Below are 20,476 nucleotides of genomic sequence, written 5' to 3'. Positions count from 1 at the left end.
CGCCCCCGCTCGGGAACTCTCAGCCACTGCCTCCCGCTGACGCTTCGAGAGAAGCGAGCTACTCGGAGATAGAAGCGGCGCCCCCATTTGTCCGATTGTCAGACTCTGGACTGGAGCTCGAATCTCGGGAACCTCAGATTCGTCCAAACCAGCATCAAAACCCTCGGAATCCTCAACTGGATCCTCCGAGAACAACTCCCTAGCGATTTGGTGGCCCCTTCGCCTCGAAGAACGGAGAGGACCCCTGACAGGACGATCGCGTTCCACCAGACATGAGTTCTGGAACCAGAAATTGGCAGGATCAGCACTAGCGCCCCGATACCAGCGGCAGTATAAGAGCGTGTGGTGTAAATCGCGGTCCTTCGCGGGCAACTCAAAGCGGGCCTGGGTGCCTCCAGCATGGGTCCAGAACCATCCCCGAGCTCCGTCAACTAGTCCTCCTTCGAAGTTTAGGTGGGGGTTGGCATTACCCACATACAATTGATCGTACCCAAACTGGCGGGCGAACCTGCAGGGGATATATGGCTCGAGATAGCATGTAGGGCCCGTTCTCAGAATGTGATACCCCGGTCGGATATTCACCAACCAGCGAAAGGCACCACGAGTAAGGACCGTGTAGTGATCCGCTGTCGGAGCATCCCTGAGAGATTCTCCATATCCGCCCCCGCTGAAATAAGGGAAGAAGCGGCGAAAATTATAATGCCCGAAGTGGGAGAGCGTCTTCCTGGCATCAGGGATGTCCTTGCATTTCCAAGAGCACCTCTCCAAGCGCTGGACGAAGGGGACAAACTTATCGCCCTGGAGCGCCGCCGGAGCGCTCATCAAACATTCGCAGTGGTATACGAACTACGCCATCAAGTAGGTGTACGGTAGCCCCACCCTAGGATTGGGGTTTTTTATAACTACTCCTTACCCCTCATCAAGGACCGACACACGGCAGAATTTCGTCAGAGTACGGAGCCCCCGATGGATGCACGCTATCGTCGCCGATACCAGGGAATAAGACTTCCCGTGAGCCAGGCAAACCGCCGGATACACGACCTCTATAGGAAGAGCCTCGAAGGAGTGAGTGGGGATTACGCACCTCTTCAGCCATAACATGAGGTACCCCGCGAGCAGCGCCTTCCCCGAAATGAGAAACTTCGCCTGATGATGGAATGAGTGAAGGACCGTACCAGCCTTAAATCCGCCCTCGTCGCGGTCAAGAGTAATGGTGCTTCCTTCTTTAGCTGTCCTCGCCTCCACTTCGGGCTGGTCGCACGCGCCTAACGGGAGAGCGGGCTTCCCCTTGACATCGTTCCCAGGGAACAGATAATCAGCCCAATTCTTGTGGCTAATCCCTGGGGTCTTCTTCCTCTTCCCCTTATGATCCGAGGCCCCTAAGGTACTGAGGCATATGTGGAAGTGACAGAGTAACTCCCACAGAGTTTCAACCGCCAGAGGGGAATTGTCCGACAGCTGATCGATCTCATCTTGATCAGGGACGTATTCCTCATAAGGGAAGTCTCCCAGAGGTAGCCCTGACACGTCGTGCATCTCGAAGGGGGTGATACCAAGCTCACCATTGGGAGTGAAAAACGTGCCGCTTTCCGCACAATACAATTCCAGAATGCTATGGAATTGAGAAGCGTTGATCCGCAGGCCATGTCGAGTGGCTTCGATGGCCACATACAGCTCTGTGCCCTTGAGGTCAGCATTCTCGGCCAAAACATAGTCGGTGATCTTGGACCACCACGTGTCACTGCCAGGTGCAGAGTAAACCCACCCCGGGGCTCTAAAGTCCTTCGGGGGAAAGCTTCCACCGACTCGGAAGAAGCGGTGACGGAAAGTCTCCGCCACCGCTGTCGATTCCCCCACGGGCGGTTCAGCAGACACTAAGCCAGGGCGCAGACCCGTCACGCGCTTACATGAGCTCTCCACTCCATACCCAGCCGTAGAACCCGTAAAGACGCCACAAGTGACCCCGTCCTGAGTGGGGGTCAAATCCCAGTTCATCGTCCGAGGAATCGCGAGGGACCGCAGCTCAACAATCGAAAACCCTCTCGGCATGCTGGGGAGGTAATAATGGGTCCCCTCTACCGTGCGGAACCACCGGCTCTCTTTGAGCAACAGGGCAGAAGGGTCGGTCATGGAGTCGCCGAACAGAAATTGAGGTTTCGGCAGCTCTGCCCTGGCCTCATCTGTCAGCGCCGCATTGGTCGTCAGCTCGCGCAGGGTCAAGTGATGACCATCCGTGACCCTCTGTACCAGACCATGCAGCTTATCAGCAGTGAACAAGGGTACTGGAGCCAACGAGGGAAAACGAGAAGGGGCCGTGTAGCTCTTAGCCCCGACGTGGCCAACGGCCACACCCTCCGGGAAAGCCTCATCAGGGAAGGTCGCTGCAACAAGAAATAGAAAGTCAATTGAGACAAAATCCGCTGTAGAGGTGAAATCGCCCATCGAACATAGGAAGGCGAAATCGCCTATCGAAAGGGGGAACCCACTTCGAACGAGGTCTGTCCCTACGGACTACACTCCCCTCTAATGGGAAGGGCCGAACTCGCCTTACGAAAAGGGGGTTCGTCTCCTCCCCACTGGAGAATTCGCCCGCGGGGACAGTACTCATCCTCTAAAGGCAAAATAGGGCAAACTTTGCCCCAAATCGGGGAAATAAGCAACACTCATCTCCCTAAATCCGACGCCTAAGGCCTGCAAGGGATCGCCCAACGAATCCATCAACGTACCTGGGCACGACTCCAGAGCACCAGCAGGCATGCCGGCAGAGAGACGGTCGGAGTAACGTCCGGGGCCTGCACCCCTCACTTTACACCTCTTGGATTTCGGAGCCATTGTGAGAGGAAGCGGGAATTCTTTCCTTGGATGTTCCCTTTCAAGATTTGAAAGCACGGTAACTCCCAATGGAGGAAAACGGCTGATTTAGAAGGGCGGAGTTGTCCACGTGGCCACGACTGCCCTCGAAAGGCGAAAACCCTAACGGACAGGAAACGGGGCCACGATCAAATTCGACGGCCCAGATCACCCTCAGTGCATCGAAGGGACCGAGATTAGCGTTTGAATCCGACGGTTGAGTCCGAGAACCACGGCCACGATACGTCGCAGGGCGAAACGCACGAAGATCGTGCTGTCAAGTCACGATCGCCACGATCCAATGTCTTAGCTGGGAAGCACGAGGCTCTATCAGCAGACACGTGGCTCATCTCCCGTCAGATCCGGTTCCGCCTACAAAAGGAAGGGTTTCGCCTGCAAATACTGGGCATAACCCCACGAGTCGCGCGAAAATTGGCTCTCAAAAACTAATTTCGCCTTGACGATGCATTCGCCCTCAAAGGTAAAATTACGAACAAAGCCAAAAGAATGACCTTGCTTAAACGGTTGAAACCCACGCCCCAGATGGCTAAGGGTTAGAGCAGAAATCTTAGCATTAAGCCTAAGAGAAACTGTTCGACAACTCATCATACTGAGGAGAATAGTATGGCTAGCCCGATTCAAACGGTAATCGGTAAAGGCACATCAAACCCGTTGATAGCTGAGGATTTGCTAAAAATCCTAAGAGAAATCGAAGGCACTTGCTTCGCCAACAATTTCTTCATTCAAAGTATTCCAGACCACACGCAAGCCAGTTTAGGTCTGAAAACTTTGAAGGGGGTCTTGTAGACGGTAAAAAATACCTCTATGGGTCTACAGGAAATTTGCCTACGAGAAGAGTTCGCACGCCCAGTTCTCTGGCACGGACCTAAACCGCGTAGACGTCGACTGTACTCAAGTCCAGGTTCGCCTAACGGTCGACTCGCCAGCATGAGTCAGGGTCGATCAGGATGGCGGAAATTCGCTCTTCGCTCAACTCGCCTGCCCGAGTTCGGAGTCGAATCCGCCAGCAAGCCCCAAAACCGTCAGTACAGCTGGGTATCCACTACCCCACGTGCTGAGATGGACCTTCCCATCTCTCTCGACCCGAAGGGAGAGAGAGCACAGTACCCCAGGACCGTCAAACGGCCGCTCGCAGTACGCGCAGCACGAAAGCCTGGACAGGTGTCGAGTCAACCTGAGCATTCATAAATGCGACTCACCTCGGATGTCTGAGCCAAGAGCTGGATCCGCCGGCACTCGGCAAGCTGGCTAGACCCACTCGAGTACTGTACACCTACTTCACCGCCTCTCCTGACCGGAAAGGAGAAAGCACCGTGCTCAAAGCACGTCGGGCGGTCACGCACAGTACAAGTGATCGGACAGACACTTCATCGATCTGCGAACTCATAAATGCGGTTCATTAATGCTGGTCAAATCCACTCGGATAGCAGTCGTTCGTTGCCTCACACACAAGAATGGGCCTTCCCATCGTAGGTGACAGGACATAGAGCACAATCCCTGGAATGACCGTTCATGGTATCGAGGAACGGCGAGACGTCTCTGAAGAGGATGTGGTCACATCCCACAATTCAAGGAGAAGTCGAGCTGTCCTTCTTTCATTTAAAAGCCCCTTCCAGCACGATGGAAGAGAGGTCGCAAAACTTGGAGAAAAAAGAGTTGAGACCAAGCTGTTAGCAAATCCTTGCATTACAGCACTGCTGCCTAGTTCCGAGCTCCGATCGCCGACGAATTAAGCAGACCCGAACTCCATTACCCCGAGCTTCTACTGCGAACTGAAGCTCTCCAGCAACCTCATTCAAACGGTCCAAGGGAAGCAGACTCGACCCGAGCATCGAGCGAAGCGTCCTATAGCCACCTAAAGTCCCCACACAAAACAAAGAGGGCCTTCCCTCTGCTTCTGTTGTAAACATTTGATTTGTTAGTTTGTAATAAGCTTTCTTATAAATACAAACGAAACTCCTTTCTTCGGAAGAATCAAATTTTCACCCTACAACGATGAACTCCCAGAAGTCACCATCAATATGGCAGGTAAATAAGCTTTCTTATAAATACAAACGAAACTCCTTTCTTCGGAAGAATCAAATTTTCACCCTACAACGATGAACTCCCAGAAGTCACCATCAATATGGCAGATAGAGGGAAATGACATTTGACAAACTCTGACCCTGCTTTTTCTCCACGAGCATTGACTTTGTTTTTAAGGTCTTGCATTTTCTTATCCTCATCTTCATCTCTCTTTGAGTGATGTTGAGGAGAAATAATTGGGCCACCCCCAGTGTTATTAAGAGGTGCAATTGAACTACCCCCAATATTGTTATTAGGAGGATCCGTTGAACAACCCACACCGTTATTGTTATTAGGAGGTGCATCAGTAAAAATGACTTTATCAACTTCTGGGTCACTGTCATTTGCAACATTTTGAGTGTGGCAGCTGGATTCAGCTCGCTGACTAGACTCAAAAGGTTAAAGCCGTTGAGCTTAAAATTTTCTTATTTGTTGAATAGACAACTCCATTTCCATCTTCATCTCAGCTCTAATTTCTTCACGTTGTTTGGTTAGAGATTCTTGAAACATTTGAGCAAACTGATCAGGGGTGATTGTGAATAATTGCCTGGCTTGTCCTACACTGGACATTGTATCATCAGATGTAACTACAGAATAAGTATCTGAGAGTTCCTCATCTGAAGACAACCCTTCATGCATTCTCCTATAATCTCTACGTCTAGTGGCCCTTAGCTATAGCCGTGACATTCTTTGAGAGAGGCTTTGATCAACTCTCCCTCCCAGAGAAAAATCAGGATCAGGGTTGACTGAATGTCGTTTTCTTCTGTCGGTCATGTTAATAGTGACCTCTGGAAGCTCATTATGTTGAACGACAGATATTCTTTTGCGAAAACACTTTGTCTTAGGCTTTGACATTTCGGTAGAAAGTCTCTAGAATACAGAAACCCTTGGCGGTTCGACTTTAGAGCAGCTGCATTCAGACAACACTACTTTGATAAGCTTTTCACATACACAATGATGACTTGTTTCTCGAACAGTCCTTTTTCGTGATTTGTTTCCACCCTTAGTTTAATAGTACAACTCATCAGTATGGTGACTAGAGCAACTTATTTTTTGTTTTTGTGTTTGAGCCTTGTTGACATACGCAGGACGACTTATCATCGCCTCTGAGTGATCCAAGGTTATATGTTTAGATCCAACTCCTTGAGGGCATGGAGTCTTTACAGGCCCCAAACGAGAAGAAATTAAAGTTTTCCCCTCCTGGGATTACTTTGTCCTGATAGGAGAATACTTACGATCCCCGGCATAAGAATTTACTCGGGGTTCATTTATCAGACCTAATCGTTCTTTAATTGAAGCTTTGCCTCGATCATCAGGTAAATGACCGAGACGATCCGCTATTGTGACTTTGAATTTTGACAGGTCAGGACTGACCCAAGGCTCCACCGGTGACGTAGCAGATGTGGTTGTAATAGACGGAACAGGCACAGACGTCAACAGGGTTGAAGAGGAGACCTCGGCAACTTTTCTTTGGCCGTGACAGTGGAGACTGTCACGGTTGAAGGATGTGACCCGCCAATTTGATTTTTTCATAAGTTCAGATTTAGAAAACTAAACTTTGCGATTCTTTGGTGATTCTTTAGACACCATGTCCTTTTTTTTCTCCTCGTCTTTGTTGCAAGAGAGCAAGGGTATGAGCGGCGTTTGCACGATACTTTTGTATGCGTTCTTTGAGGGTCGAATGAGACCTTTTGAAGAGAGTCCGTTCCTCCGTCGTAAGTTTAACAGAGATGTGAGTGGTTTGTCATTAGGGTGACTGGACCACTTGATGCTTCCTCGACTCTAGGTCCGCGTAGCAGCAAACCCCGTCGGTTTGTTCTAAGGCCTTAGCCATTTGACGAGTGAGCTGTTGGCATTGTATCTGACTAGCCCTCTTCGTCAGAGTTGGCGAACTTCGATCGAACGATTCCTTAATTAGGGAGGAATCATCGTGAGCAGAGCTTCTGGCTTTGGAGGTTGCTGGGATAATGTTGCGAGGGGAGACCTCGGCAATGATTGGGTGAGAGTCTTCACATTGGGCCTTCTTTGGTATGTAAGCCTTCTTCAATGGTGAGATCCTCTTGTACTTGCGAGACAATGAAGATCTTGAAGAGGATGATGAGAGATATTCCTCAAACTTGGTTTGGTCGAACTCGTACTCGACCGTGGATTCAACCGGTATCTTGATCAGCTGCGACACGACGGTCTCGGTTGCGAGACCGTTGGCTCCCACTGTGGTTGTCAGTTTGTTTTCGTTGGAAATTGTTCTCATTATGGAATCCATTAAAAACTTTAGTCGCTTACAATGAATTACATAATAAAATTAATAAAATTATAACTTCCTAGAAAATAATACAGAAATTGTTTATCAACTCTTATTTTTGTGGGATCTTCGCCTGTGCTGGGGGTGCGTTAGCCCGTGGATCACAAAATCACGAATTCTGATTGAATCGTGAAGGTTTTGGGATTCTTCCTTCGTTTAGAAGCAAGAATAGAGTCAGTGAATATCTTATCAAAGTAAGATGAACACTCTTCTCAAGATCAAGTCAAAGTTTAGATCTTAAGGAATCTCCCAGTTGTTGAAACGAGATGAACTCTTGAAATTCGCCCAATCCTTTTGAAAATCTCTGACCAATTGCTCCAGTAATAGCCTCCCTGCTCTATGCTCTCTGTGCTTGGATCCTCTTCATTAATGGTCCTAGGGGGTATTTATAGCCTCTGGAAAGTATAACTTAAATCAGGAGATGATAGGGGAGTTTTGCTTCTGAGACAGTCATGACTGTCTCGGCGGAAAAATGAGACAGTCATGATTGTCTCGACGGTCGAGACAGTCATGACTGTCTCGACGATCGAGACAATTGTAACTATCTCGGCTTCCAAGACAGTCCTGACTTTCTCGGAATGCGTGAACTTCCTAGCCGTTTTGTAACCGCTCTCCCATGTTTTAATGCTATTATTTTGGCAGTTATCGACATGATTTTTGCTCGCAACGTCTCACATGTTCTTTGACAATTAATGGCCACGTGTCATGTACATGCCTTGGCAACTTCCGAACTCCTCAGAACTGTCTCGGATCACGAGGTAGTCCATACTATCTCGTGATGCGAGACAATCCACACTGTCTCGGGTTTTCCGATACAGTTTAGAGCTACTGTTGTGTTCTTTTGATTTTTGAGTTGTGTTTGGATATCTATAAGTATTTTTAGACGCCTACAATAATGTCATATTAGAAGTAGAGAACATAAAAATTGATACTACTTCTTTTATAAATGACTATATATGTTATACTTCTAATAAAAATGCATATGTGCCTAATAATGAAGATCTGAATCTTGTGAATAAACACATTTCATCTTTAGATTCAACTTTGAAAACATACATTAATAGCCATAAAAAGCTTATGGATATGTGTGCCAAGTCTAAGTCAAAATTATCCACTCATTATGCACACATATATAGCAAAGTCTACAAATGCACAAATTACGATCGTAAAGATCATCTTGCTAAATTTTGCTATGATGCACACAAACATAAGAATATTAATACTCCTTGTGCATCCCACCAAGTTTCTTCATCATCACATTTTGCACATACACATGTACATACTCATCATGTTCATCATAAGCATGCTCATGTGTTTAAATGTGATTTTTGTGGTAGATTTGGTCATTTGGCCAAATTTTATTTTGATTTGAAAAGAGTTTCACATTTGCAAGATAATTTTAAAAGACCATCCATGTTTGTAAATATTTCCCGTACACGAGTTAGTGGTCCACAAAAACAAATGGATCTCTTTCATTGCACATATTGCAATCGGAAGGATCATTTGCAAGATTATTATTATGACCGGATTAGTGCACTAAATGTGCCCTAATAGGTTCATAACCCAAGGGCTTTGAGCTTAAATAATAGGGGTCATGTCCCTAAACCTTTTGATACTAAGAACACTTGGGTACCAAAACAAATTTGATTTTTTTAACTAAGATTTTTAATGTTTTTATTTTTCTTGGTTTTTGAAAACTTTTGTTTTATGATTTAAATCTTGATTTATGATTTCATTTGAGTGATTTGTTTTCATTCGAAAACGTTTTTCATGATTCTCATGTTTTCTATTTTCTTGTTTTCATAAATCTATTTTATACATGGTTTATAGGTTTTTGCCATGAGACACTATTTCATAATGACATATCTAATTGTGTTCTCATTGTCTTTTTGAATGTGAGTGATATTTAGCATGTTTATGCTTGCTCACATGTTTGCCTTGTACTTCATTGCATATATTCCATAAGGTATTTTGATAGGAGGAGCAATCCCTATATTTGTTTTATACTCGCCGTGCTTATTTGTAGGGGGAGCTTTTGCTCTCTTCATTCTTTTATTTTTTTTCTTTTTGATATTATCAAAGGGGGAGAAATATTGTGAGTATATCTTGTTTTGGTTATATGCATGATAATTCTAATTTACATATTAATTTCCTTTCATGCATATATCTCTTTTTGTAAATTGTTTGTCATCATCAAAAAGGAGGAGATTGTTGGGTCCTTTTGTTTTGATGATGATTAACAAATAATTTACAACTAATGTTGTTTGTCTAGTATTTGTGTTTTGTATTTATTCTAGGCGAACAACATGTTAGAGGATGGATGGAATTGAGTTTCAACGATCATATCCAATAGAGGTTGGCGGAATAGTGGAATGAAGCAATGCAATTCATGTTGAAGATCCAAGTTCAAGTTTCATCCGCAAAGTGTACCAAGTTGAGCTACAATGAAGATCTATCAAGGTTGGATAATTTAGTTTTAGATTTATACTTATGTGTAGATACTTTAAGCTCATATTAATCACACACACATATTTATTGATTTTATTAAAATATAGGTGTTTTTGATAAAATATTATTTTATTAGTTTAGAGACTTCAACATCACTTTATACATAGTTTATCAAGTCTATAAAAATATCTCACAAAGTTTTAAAAGTTTGTTAAGTCAAATGTCAAAAACATGTATGTTTAGTTTTCATGTTTTTGGACATATTTGAAAAATGAAGAGTTTTCATATTTTGGAGGTGATTTATGAAAACTAGTTTTTGTAACATGTATATTATCATGTTTACAATAATTTTTCAAAGTTTTACATTTTCCTAATTTTATTTGCTATTTGTAAAAGAGTTTTGAAAATCAGATTTTCTATTTTAATCAGGTTGTATACTTGTTATCAGTAGATTGGTCGGTCGACTGATGCAATCAGTCGATCGATCAGTCGACTGATAAAAGTGCCTGCAGTTGTCAAAAGTTTTTATTTTATTTTGGTCGTTTGATAAAGGCCGTCAGTCGACTGATGAGCTGAAAAATGCCTCTACGGTTAGCTCATCAGCCGACTGATACTGTAACGGCTAGTTTTTTCCAGCCTGTTCTAGTTTTGATTTTTTTGGTCCTTTTGCCTTGTTTTCTCTTGGCTTTAGGGTTCCTATAAATATACCCACATATCCTCAGTTTCATGGAGTTAAGAGAATTGTTTAAAATAAGTTTAAGGGTGTTTTGTGTTTGTTTAAAAGAGTGTTTAAGAGTTTTGTTTGTGAAGCAATTTTCACAAGAGCTTAAGGAAGATCATCAATTGTATTTGAGCATCCAACTCTTCTCCCTCTCTCTCTTGATCTATAGAGAAGTTTTTCTAAACTCTTTATCTAGCTATTTATTTGTTTGTTTTTTATTTCCTTAAAGCTAGATTTATTTGAGTTTAGTTTGTTTTATTAAATGTCATTATTACACACACCCACTTGAGCTTCTAGTATTTTTATACATAGTATAATATAATTGGGGATGTGAGAGATTATAACTTTGGGTTGTGCTTAATTAAGTTCTCACCTTATTTAGAGAACAATCATTTGTACTGTGATCTATAATTGTGAGGTTCACTTTGTAATACACTAGTACACCAAGAGGAGTGTGTGGTGAGAGACGGGGTCGTCCCAAAAGGAGTGTTTGTAATACACTAGTACACCAAGAGGAGTGTGTGGTGAGAGACGGGGTCGTCCCAAAAGGAGTGGGGTAGGTGGTAATGCCTAGAGAGATAAGAGGAGTGTGTGGTGAGAGACGGGGTCGTCCCAAAAGGAGTGGGGTAGGTGGTAATGCCTAGAGAGATGTTGTAATTCCTAACACTTGAGGGAGACACATGCTAGAGACCAACACTTGGTGTGGTAGTTAGTGTAGTTACATTGTAAGATTGTGAACGTTGATCGGTGAGCGTTGAAAACCGATATTGTGTGGTGTAAACGTTTTTGGGTGATCGTTGAAAACCCGGTGTGATAGTGGATTTCTCCCCGGGAGTGGGGAGCAGAGACGTAGGACGGAAGGTTCAAACTCCGTGATCATATTGTGTGTTTGCATTGTTTACATTGCCCTATCATAATTGTATCTTTTGGTTATCTTGTTTCACCCTTGTTTATATTGTTTATCCTTACTAATAACTCATTGCATATCTTATTTGTTAGGATAACTTGTCAATTAGTTTTAATTGGTATTAAATCAGATTAGATTAGCATAAACGATATTCACCCCCTCTAGTGTTCTTTCCTAGTGGCATTAGGGTGCTATTAGGGAGAATCGGGTATGCGGATGAATGGAAGAGACTAGAGTTAGAGAGAGAAAAAATCGACAATTTGAGGGGGAAATGGGTTCAGTTCGTATATATAAGCGAGCGAGATCCACCATAAATAGTCGGGGTTGGGAACCCCGACTATTTGGTGAGTTAGCCGATTCCCCATCTTCAGGCGTGGGGGAGACTCTGCTAAATGGTCGGGGTTGGGAACCCCGATTATTTCGACTTGGGCATCCCCAAGCTCTGCCAAATGTTCAGTGTGCGCGGGCATTCCAAATCACTCTCAAATGGTCGGAGTTGGGAACCCCGACCAAATTAGTCGAGTTTCGCAACCCCGACTTGTTTAGATGTGCTAATCTTATAAGTGACAATGGGTGGTCCTAATTAGTCATGGTTGCTAACCCCAATTAATTAGGAAGCTGATTTTTTTACAACGACCTAGTTTTTGGCCAAGATACTAACGTGGCCAAAAATTGGGTCTATTTCTGTAATAAAAAGTGGAGTGGGTCAAATTTTTTAAAAAAATTTGGATTGGGTCTTTTTTGAAAATTTCTTCAACACTAAATCATCTCCCATTCTTAGGATTTGGCAAATTCTAAAAAATGAGTGTTTTTAGCATTTTTTTGGGATACAACATTCTACAAATTTTGTTAAAACAAACATCAATTGTGGAATTCAAAAACTCAAAAAATGACACTTTTTGATCCTTGAAACCCAAATCATATACTAAGGCTCCGTTTGGATACCATGGTATTTTCCTTGTTTCCATGGTGTTTTTGCTAAAAACAAAACACAATGTGTTTGGAAACCATGGTGTTTTTAAGCTAAATCACCATCAAACAAAAAACACAACACTTATTTCAAAACACCTTTTAGGTGTTTTAAGTTTGATGTTTTGGTTTTGAGTTTGAGAATGTGTTAATATAATATCTAACATAATATATTAAATATAATTAATATAGAGTTATTATCAACATGCTTATTATATTATATTACCATGGTGTTTTTGCTAAAAACAAAACACAATGTGTTTGGAAACCATGGTGTTTTTAAGCTAAATCACCATCAAACAAAAAACACAACACTTATTTCAAAACACCTTTTAGGTGTTTTAAGTTTGATGTTTTGGTTTTGAGTTTGAGAATGTGTTAATATAATATCTAACATAATATATTAAATATATTTAATATAGAGTTATTATCAACATGCTTATTATATTATACTATACACTATACTACATTATAGTTAATTTAATATATTAATAATATTTATTAAATAATATCAAAATATAATAAATAAAATATCTTGTATAATAATATTAACATATTAAATACTAATATTTAATATGTTAATAATGTATTATAAAATAAATAAATAATAATAAAATATAAATAAACTAATAAAAATAATAAAAAAGTTATTGATAATAAATAATAATATAATAATATACTATACAATAGTATAATCGCTATAATATGATTAACTTTTTAATAAATAAATTGAAATAAATTAATAATTATAAAATATTATATAATAGTAACATAAAATATTATATAATAGTAACATATTAATAATACCATAACAATATAATAATATTATTATAAACATATTGTCTAGTAAATACAATATAATATATAAAATATTAATATATTATGTAATAAATAATATAATTTATTATAAAATAAAATAATTTTTAATAATAAAATAATTATTTGTTAATAAATGTTAATGTAAAAATAATATATTCATAATATAATAATATTTATTTATATCATAAATACTAATATATTATTAAAGTACTATTAATAAACTCTAACATATTAAAAACTATAATATATTATATAATATTAAAATATTTATAATATATTAATTTATTAATAACATACTAGTAATAAGATAATATTAACATTATTAATAATATTATATTATATGAATAATAGTATAATATTATATTAATAATAAAATATTATTATTATAAAAATATTAATATAATATACAACAATAACAAATTCATATACCAAAATAATTAAATATATAATTATTTGAAAAATAGTATGTAATAATTATAATATAATAATAAATATAATATAATATAACTCATTAAAGTATAATATAATATTATAATACATTATACAATATTATATTACATTACATTTAATACTTATAATACTATAATAATGTAAACTAAATATTATAATATTTTATTTATAATATATTTTATTATAATTAATATAGAATATATTAATAATATTTTTAATATTAATGTTATAATGAGTCAAACTAGTGTTGATCAAAGATACTTAACATGATATTTTGAAATTATTTTAAGGGAAAAACACAACATCATGATGTTTTTTTATAAAAACACAACAAGAAAAACACAATGGTATCCAAATGAAGCCTAAAATTTTTGATGAACAAGGCCTACAACTCTCGGCCCAACGGGCTCCTCTGGCGGGTGTTTCATACGTTGCGCCACCGTCCGCCTTAGTTTTCAAAAACAACCCAGCAATTAACTCACAAGAATTCACCCATTCACTGAGAATGGGACCCATCGCCAATCCAGTTGGCACCACAGTCCGTTCTCTTACCCAATGGCGTGTCGCTTTCTCCTCCACAACCTCCTGCTACTTAAACCCAAAGCTCTCTCCTCTCTTCTGCACCCTTTCCTCTCCCAATGGCACCGGCTGTAATTCCCCCATCCCCTTCCCCCATCAACCCCAACCGGATCCGGATCCTAAACCCTAACAAATCCGCACCCAAACCAGGGCCACGCCGTCGCCTTCAACCTCTTCCACCGCTTCCTTGGGGCCCACGGTCGCCAGCTCGGATTCATGCTCCGCGGCCTCCGTCAGCTCTCCGCCAAGCTCAAATCCCTCAACATCCCTTTCTTCCTCTTTAGAGGCGATGCAATCGACACAATCCCTAACTTTGTTGAGGATTGTGGGGCTTCGACGTTGATTACTGACTTCTCGCCGTTGAGGCCGGTGAGGGAGTGGAAAGAGGAGATTGTGAGGAGAGTGGGGGATAATGTTAGGGTTTTGGAGGTGGATGCGCATAATGTGGTGCCGGTTTGGGCGGCGTCGGGGAAGTTGGAGTACAGCGCGAAGACGATTAGGTCGAAGATTCAGAAGTTGTTGCCGGAGTATCTTGTTGAGTTTCCTGAAATTTCGGGGAGCGAGGTTGAGTGGAGCGCTGGTGAGCCGCCGGAGATTGATTGGGATGCACTCATTGCTGAAGTGGTTAGGTGTGACATTTTGGATTCTTTTCATTTTTAATATATTCTTTTCCATGAAAAGAATTGTATTAGCAAATATTTAGATTAGAAGATTTTATTAACATGGTTTCTGAGATTCTGGAGAGTGCATTATGGGTTGTTGTTGTTATTAAACCTGGATTTGATCTTTAAGACAGGAACGGAATTTGAGGTAACTTAGAGAGGAAAGATCCTTTTTTCCCGTGAGAGTGGAAAAGTGCACCTAGCCGTTGTACTTGATGGATTTTTAGGTAATTTTTTTTGGAAGCGTACATTAATAGGATTGGTTTCTTCTGCTATGTCCTTTTGAATTGTGAGAGGGTTATTAGTAGAAATTTCCACTGGGAAATACTGTAAAAAACTGAAATTTTAATGAAATTGGTACTCATAAAGGTAATTCTCAGAGCATCCTGTCTTCCTAACAAGATTCAGGATGAAAATTTCCCTGAGTGAAGATATGGTGACAAAAAATAGGTTCAAAATCCTCTGATATACTGGCTGAAAGCAGGTGATGGAGAGATGGTAAACTAATCAGCAATATAGATTATCAGAAGGAGATGAAAACCAGTATTTGGTTTCTGTACTGCACGGTTTATACTTTAAAGGCTATTTTGTCCAAATATCATTTAATTTCACATATATGGAGAGCTCTTTTATTTTGATTTTCTTAAAACATGGCGAGTAATTTAATGCTTTTAGTGAAGGATATGAGGTGCCTGAGATCGGGTGGTGCGAACCAGGGGAAGATGCCGCAATGGAGGTGTTAATGGGAAGCAAGGATGGGTTTTTAACAAAGAGGCTTAAAAACTATCACACTGACCGGAACAACCCATTAAAGCCGAAGGCGTTGTCAGGGCTTTCGCCTTATTTGCACTTCGGACAAATTTCTGCACAAAGATGTGCATTGGAAGCAAAGTCCTTAAGAAATTCTAATCCCCAGGTGATTTTCTTCTTGTATTATTCTCTCTTTGATTAGTTTTATCTCTAAATGCTTAAGATCGAATAGTTGCTTCGTCATACTAAAATATATCTAGTGACTTAGTTTTGGTGTATATTTATTCTTGGAAATCATATTCTAATATGAATTCACTATCGCATTTGCTCATGGATGGGTACAATTGAAACAACTTGTCACAAGACATCCAACGGAAGATAATCAACATTAGATTCATCAAGCTCCAGCTAAAAAGGAAAAATGTCAGGGAAATGGTTGAAGTTAGTATGGGGGCATTAATCAATGCCAGAAAAAGTTTTATTTCCTTTATTTTGGAGGTGGGGGCATTAATCAATGCCAGAAAAAGTTTTATTTATTTATTTTGGAGGTGGGGGATGAGGTTGGGTAAGGAAAGGATAACGAAATTGCTGGGAAACATTTTTTGAACATCTCAAACAATGCAAAAAATCTTAGAGTGGGCATATTGAAAGAAGGAAAAGAAAGCAAGGTTGAAGTTATTTACTGAGGAATTTACTGTTGTGCCATGGGTATTGTAGGAATACTTTTTCTTCTCCGCGGTTTTGATTAAGACATTCTTTGAGCTCACAATTAAATTGCTTAAATTTGTCAAAATACATGAATAACAGCTAGCATGCAAGGAAACAAAAAGGAAATCTTATTATTGGATCAGGTTTTTAAACAACTTTTGTTCGTCAAGTATGTAAATATATAAATTCATTAATGATCTTCTATACACACACACACACACACACACACACACACACACATTCATTAGTGATCTTCTATGTATGTGTGTGTGTGTGTGTGTGTGTGTAAAACCCATAGAAGGAGCCAACTTGAAGAGCAAGATTATGCTAATTAGAAACAAAGCTTCTGATCTTATGCGGCAATTTACTCATTTCTTTTATATTTTTTAATGCATTGCTTCTGATGGATTGCCACACTGTTGCCTCCATCTTTTATGGGATATCATTCAACCATCTGAACATTTTTTAACATCATGTCTTGATATGTCGTTTTGTCATTGCCAAACATTGTAAACATTAAGTGTGGTTGTGTATAGCCATCTCACAGTAGTACTCATAAGAGATGGATAATTACTCAGGCAGTTGATACATTCTTGGAGGAATTGATTATTCGAAGAGAACTGGCTGACAACTTTTGCTATTACCAACCTCAGTATGACTCATTGCGAGGCGCATGGGAATGGGCTCGCAATACATTGATGGACCATGCTGCAGATAAAAGAGAGCATTTGTACACGTGAGTGTCTTGATTTGATTTCGTATTCGCTATTATCGTTATCAGATGTTAATTTTATGTTTGTAATTCTCTTCATTTACGTCTGTCTCCTGATTTGCAGGAAAGAGCAGCTAGAAAAAGCAAAAACTGTTGATCCTGTAAGTTTATGATACAGTTCCACCTATGAACAGTGGTAGTATCTTTTATATAAATCACAGTACTGGATTTGTGGTTACAGGTTACAGCACCTTCTTGCTCTAACTACATTATTTTCTCCTTTGTTAGCTATGGAATGCCTCTCAACTGGAGATGGTTCATCATGGCAAGATGCATGGATTCATGAGGTAAAAATAAAGAACCAATGTTCCTGATTTTTGGATGAATCCAGCCAGCCTTATGATAATGTTTATATGAATGTTCTTATTCTCCCTCGAAGTACTGCCTATGAGGATGCATTCTGGTGATACACAACACTACCTGATAGTATCTATATTCTTGTACTTCTCATGCATTCTGATGGAAAACAAGTGTGTTTGGCGGAGGGTTACTCATGGATGGATGTTTGAGAGGTCAGAATCCTATTTGGGGGAGGGTTACTCTGGAAAACTCTATGTTCCTGTACAGGAAGGTTACTTTGGAAAAGAAACACATGTTAGCTAAGGTTTTACATAATATATCATAGTTATCTTTCTAAATGAGGATGGTTAAATTGTATAAAATATTGCAGTGAAATTGTACTATCATGTTAAGTTGTAACTCAGTTTTATACTGACTGATCTGAGTCCCCATGGCCGCTTTTATCCGCCCAGAGCCACTTTCTTTGCCCAACACTACTTAAAGGATTATCCCCTTCATTGTATGCTGACCCTGGTGCTTTCTGGGAAGCCTGTTACAGTGACACGGCCTAGCTGACCTGCCAACAGTGATGTCAGAAGTATAATAAACATTACAAACTAAATGTATGGCATCCATTCAAGTATATTTAATTCTCTTAAAGTGAATTTGACTAAAAACCTACTTACTGATCGTACATACAACGGTAGTATCTTCTGGAAATGTCATTATCTTTAATTGATATTTTTGTTTTTACAGGATGTATTGGGCCAAGAAAATCCTTGAATGGACATCGAACCCTGAAGAAGCACTTTCAATAGCTATATATTTAAATGATAAGGTATACGTCTTCTCTGTAGGTTGTGTTTAAGACCTATTTGTACTTTTTATCTGAATTCATATACCTGAGACTGAGAGTCTTGAGACATCGGTTTGAAGCATAGAACATTGCAATAATGTTTTTTAGCAGATAATAAGTAATCATCATGTTTTATTATATATCATTTGAAGTGTATTTTGACTTTTTGCATACACAAACATGACTACGTACATATATGCATGCATTCTTTATTCTTAATTTGTGAGGAATTGTCATTTTGCATCTCCATGTCCATATCCATGCTTCTTAGCTATTAATTAATTGGAGGATAAACCATGTTTTTTTCTTCATGGGAGATCATCCATGATTCTTGTGCTATTTACCTTCTTAGAGCTTTCTATAACTGGGATCAATACGTGATCCCTTTTGTTTGACTATATGCTTTGCTTTCTCTGTCTTGCAGTATCAGATAGATGGAAGAGATCCAAATGGCTATGTTGGCTGCATGTGGTCCATATGTGGGATCCATGATCAGGTTTGTTTATCAATACTTATGTACCATGGATGTTTGTTTATCTTTCTGCCTGTATTTCATACTCATGGCTTGTCCTTAAGGTTTTCTATTTCAGTCATTGTCCTTCACTTGTCTAGTTCCACCTTTGAGAGGTGGATCTAGGTTGCAAGTTGGAAAAAGAAAGAAAATAGAAGAAAAAGAAACTGAAGTCTCCCTTTTCTTGAGCGTCATCTACTATAGGAGATGAGAATTCTCTAAACATCTTAATACAATCCAGAGGCTTCTGGGAGTTTTATAGAAGTTTAAACTGTAGAGAAGATTTATAATAAGAAACTTTAGGAAGTTAAAATAACATGTTAAGTTCATCAAGTTCAGATAAAAAGAAGAAGTGTATCTACATAGTTTTCTCAACACAGTCACGTGTGTATAGCTATGGCATTTTGGGCTAATCTGGTACTATCATGTCAACTGTTCTTTGTATTGGGTAAAAATAGTTCCATGTTTTCTTATTGCAGGGCTGGAAAGAGAGACCTGTGTTTGGGAAAATCCGATACATGAATTATGCAGGTTGCAAAAGAAAATTTGATGTTGATGGCTACATTGCCTATGTGAACAAGTTGGTTGGGGAGACCAGGAAAAGGAAATTAAGCAGTTCTTCAAGTTTGTCAGCAAAGCAATCTAGAAGTTTGACTCCACGATGAAACTGCAAAATGCAGTTTTCTTTTTGTCTGGTTATAGATGGATATGTGACAAGGTAAACTAGTGTCATCTTTGCTTATGGAAGAGAGGTCTAATTTATTTAACCTTGGTCAGCTAAAAGAAAATCACAGCTGCGCTTTGTTGGAGTTGGGAGTATGCTCCTTTTTGCTCAAAAGAATATATATAGATTTAACCATATTTTCCAAAGTAAAATGTAAAGCAGAATTGCTAATGGTTAAAATATCTGATTTGTTGGCGTATTGTGCTAACGAACTTTAGAGTTTGTTGCAGTCAGTTGTACAAGTTGGTCTAACTTTTGTCTAAAAATGCAATGACTCGCGAAAACTATGATTAGCAAATTCTTGAGAATTTACTTGGGATCGGTCCTTCATGCGCTTGTTAGATTGTCATTGCACTCATTGTAAGTGTAATTTACAATCTTCATGCGCTTGTTAGATTGTCATTGCACTCATTGTTAGCTTGTTAGATCGGTCCTTCATGCGCTTGACTAGGAGTAACTGATGAATTATACTGTAGATTAGTGAGATCTGGAGCTCGAATGCATGAGTTAGAAGTGATGGAATTCCACTGGAAAGGACATCACAAAGCTGATAAAAAAAGACTTTATGATTTCGTGTTAAATTTATATATGCATGAGTTAGAAGTGATGTGAAATTCCACTGGAAAGGACATCACGAAGCAGATAAAAAAAGACTTTATGATTTCGTGTTAAATTTATATCTTATAGTTCGTAGTATTATACTGATCATGTATTAAGCATTTTGAGATGAGAATACATATTAGACACTTCCTTCTGTGTATGTGACTGTAGCATGGTATACATCTTGAGAGATGCTGGCAAACGACTTAAATGAAACCTGTATTGTGCTGCTTTAAGGTTGTATGTATGTAGCTGGAATTTCTAACAAATTTAAATGAAAACAGTTCAAACAAAGATTTGAGTGTCGGTTCGGACTCGTTAAAAGGAGAATTCAAAATAAAGTCCGATCCTCCGTATTTCTATCGCAAATAAACTGCATAGAATATCCCCAACGTAAGCCAGTCGAAAGTCGAAAAACCTGCATAAAATAAAGTCCGTTCACCGTATTTCATTCTCCAGGCTACGTTTGCCTGTTCTTATATCT

The 20,476-nt window shown here is 39.8% G+C and overlaps 1 protein-coding gene across 1 annotated transcript in view; it reads left to right on the top strand.

The window, feature by feature from the left end:
• LOC109838436 (deoxyribodipyrimidine photo-lyase) overlaps nucleotides 1-19,700 on the top strand; it is a 49,361-nt gene extending 29,661 nt beyond the window's left edge. Inside the window, exons 3-10 of the mRNA XM_020406884.1 lie at nucleotides 14,281-14,759; nucleotides 15,468-15,708; nucleotides 16,787-16,986; nucleotides 17,087-17,123; nucleotides 17,251-17,309; nucleotides 18,058-18,139; nucleotides 18,582-18,653; nucleotides 19,148-19,700. Of these exons, the coding sequence (XP_020262473.1) occupies nucleotides 14,281-14,759; nucleotides 15,468-15,708; nucleotides 16,787-16,986; nucleotides 17,087-17,123; nucleotides 17,251-17,309; nucleotides 18,058-18,139; nucleotides 18,582-18,653; nucleotides 19,148-19,333 (1,356 nt within the window). The 3' untranslated portion in view covers nucleotides 19,334-19,700. The remainder of the gene's footprint in view (nucleotides 1-14,280; nucleotides 14,760-15,467; nucleotides 15,709-16,786; nucleotides 16,987-17,086; nucleotides 17,124-17,250; nucleotides 17,310-18,057; nucleotides 18,140-18,581; nucleotides 18,654-19,147) is intronic.

This window comes from Asparagus officinalis, chromosome 4, assembly GCF_001876935.1.
Source record: "Asparagus officinalis chromosome 4, Aspof.V1, whole genome shotgun sequence".
Classification (NCBI taxonomy): Eukaryota; Viridiplantae; Streptophyta; class Magnoliopsida; order Asparagales; family Asparagaceae; genus Asparagus; species Asparagus officinalis.
Note: the sequence above shows the minus strand (reverse complement) of the source record. Positions and strands in the feature narration are given on the sequence as shown.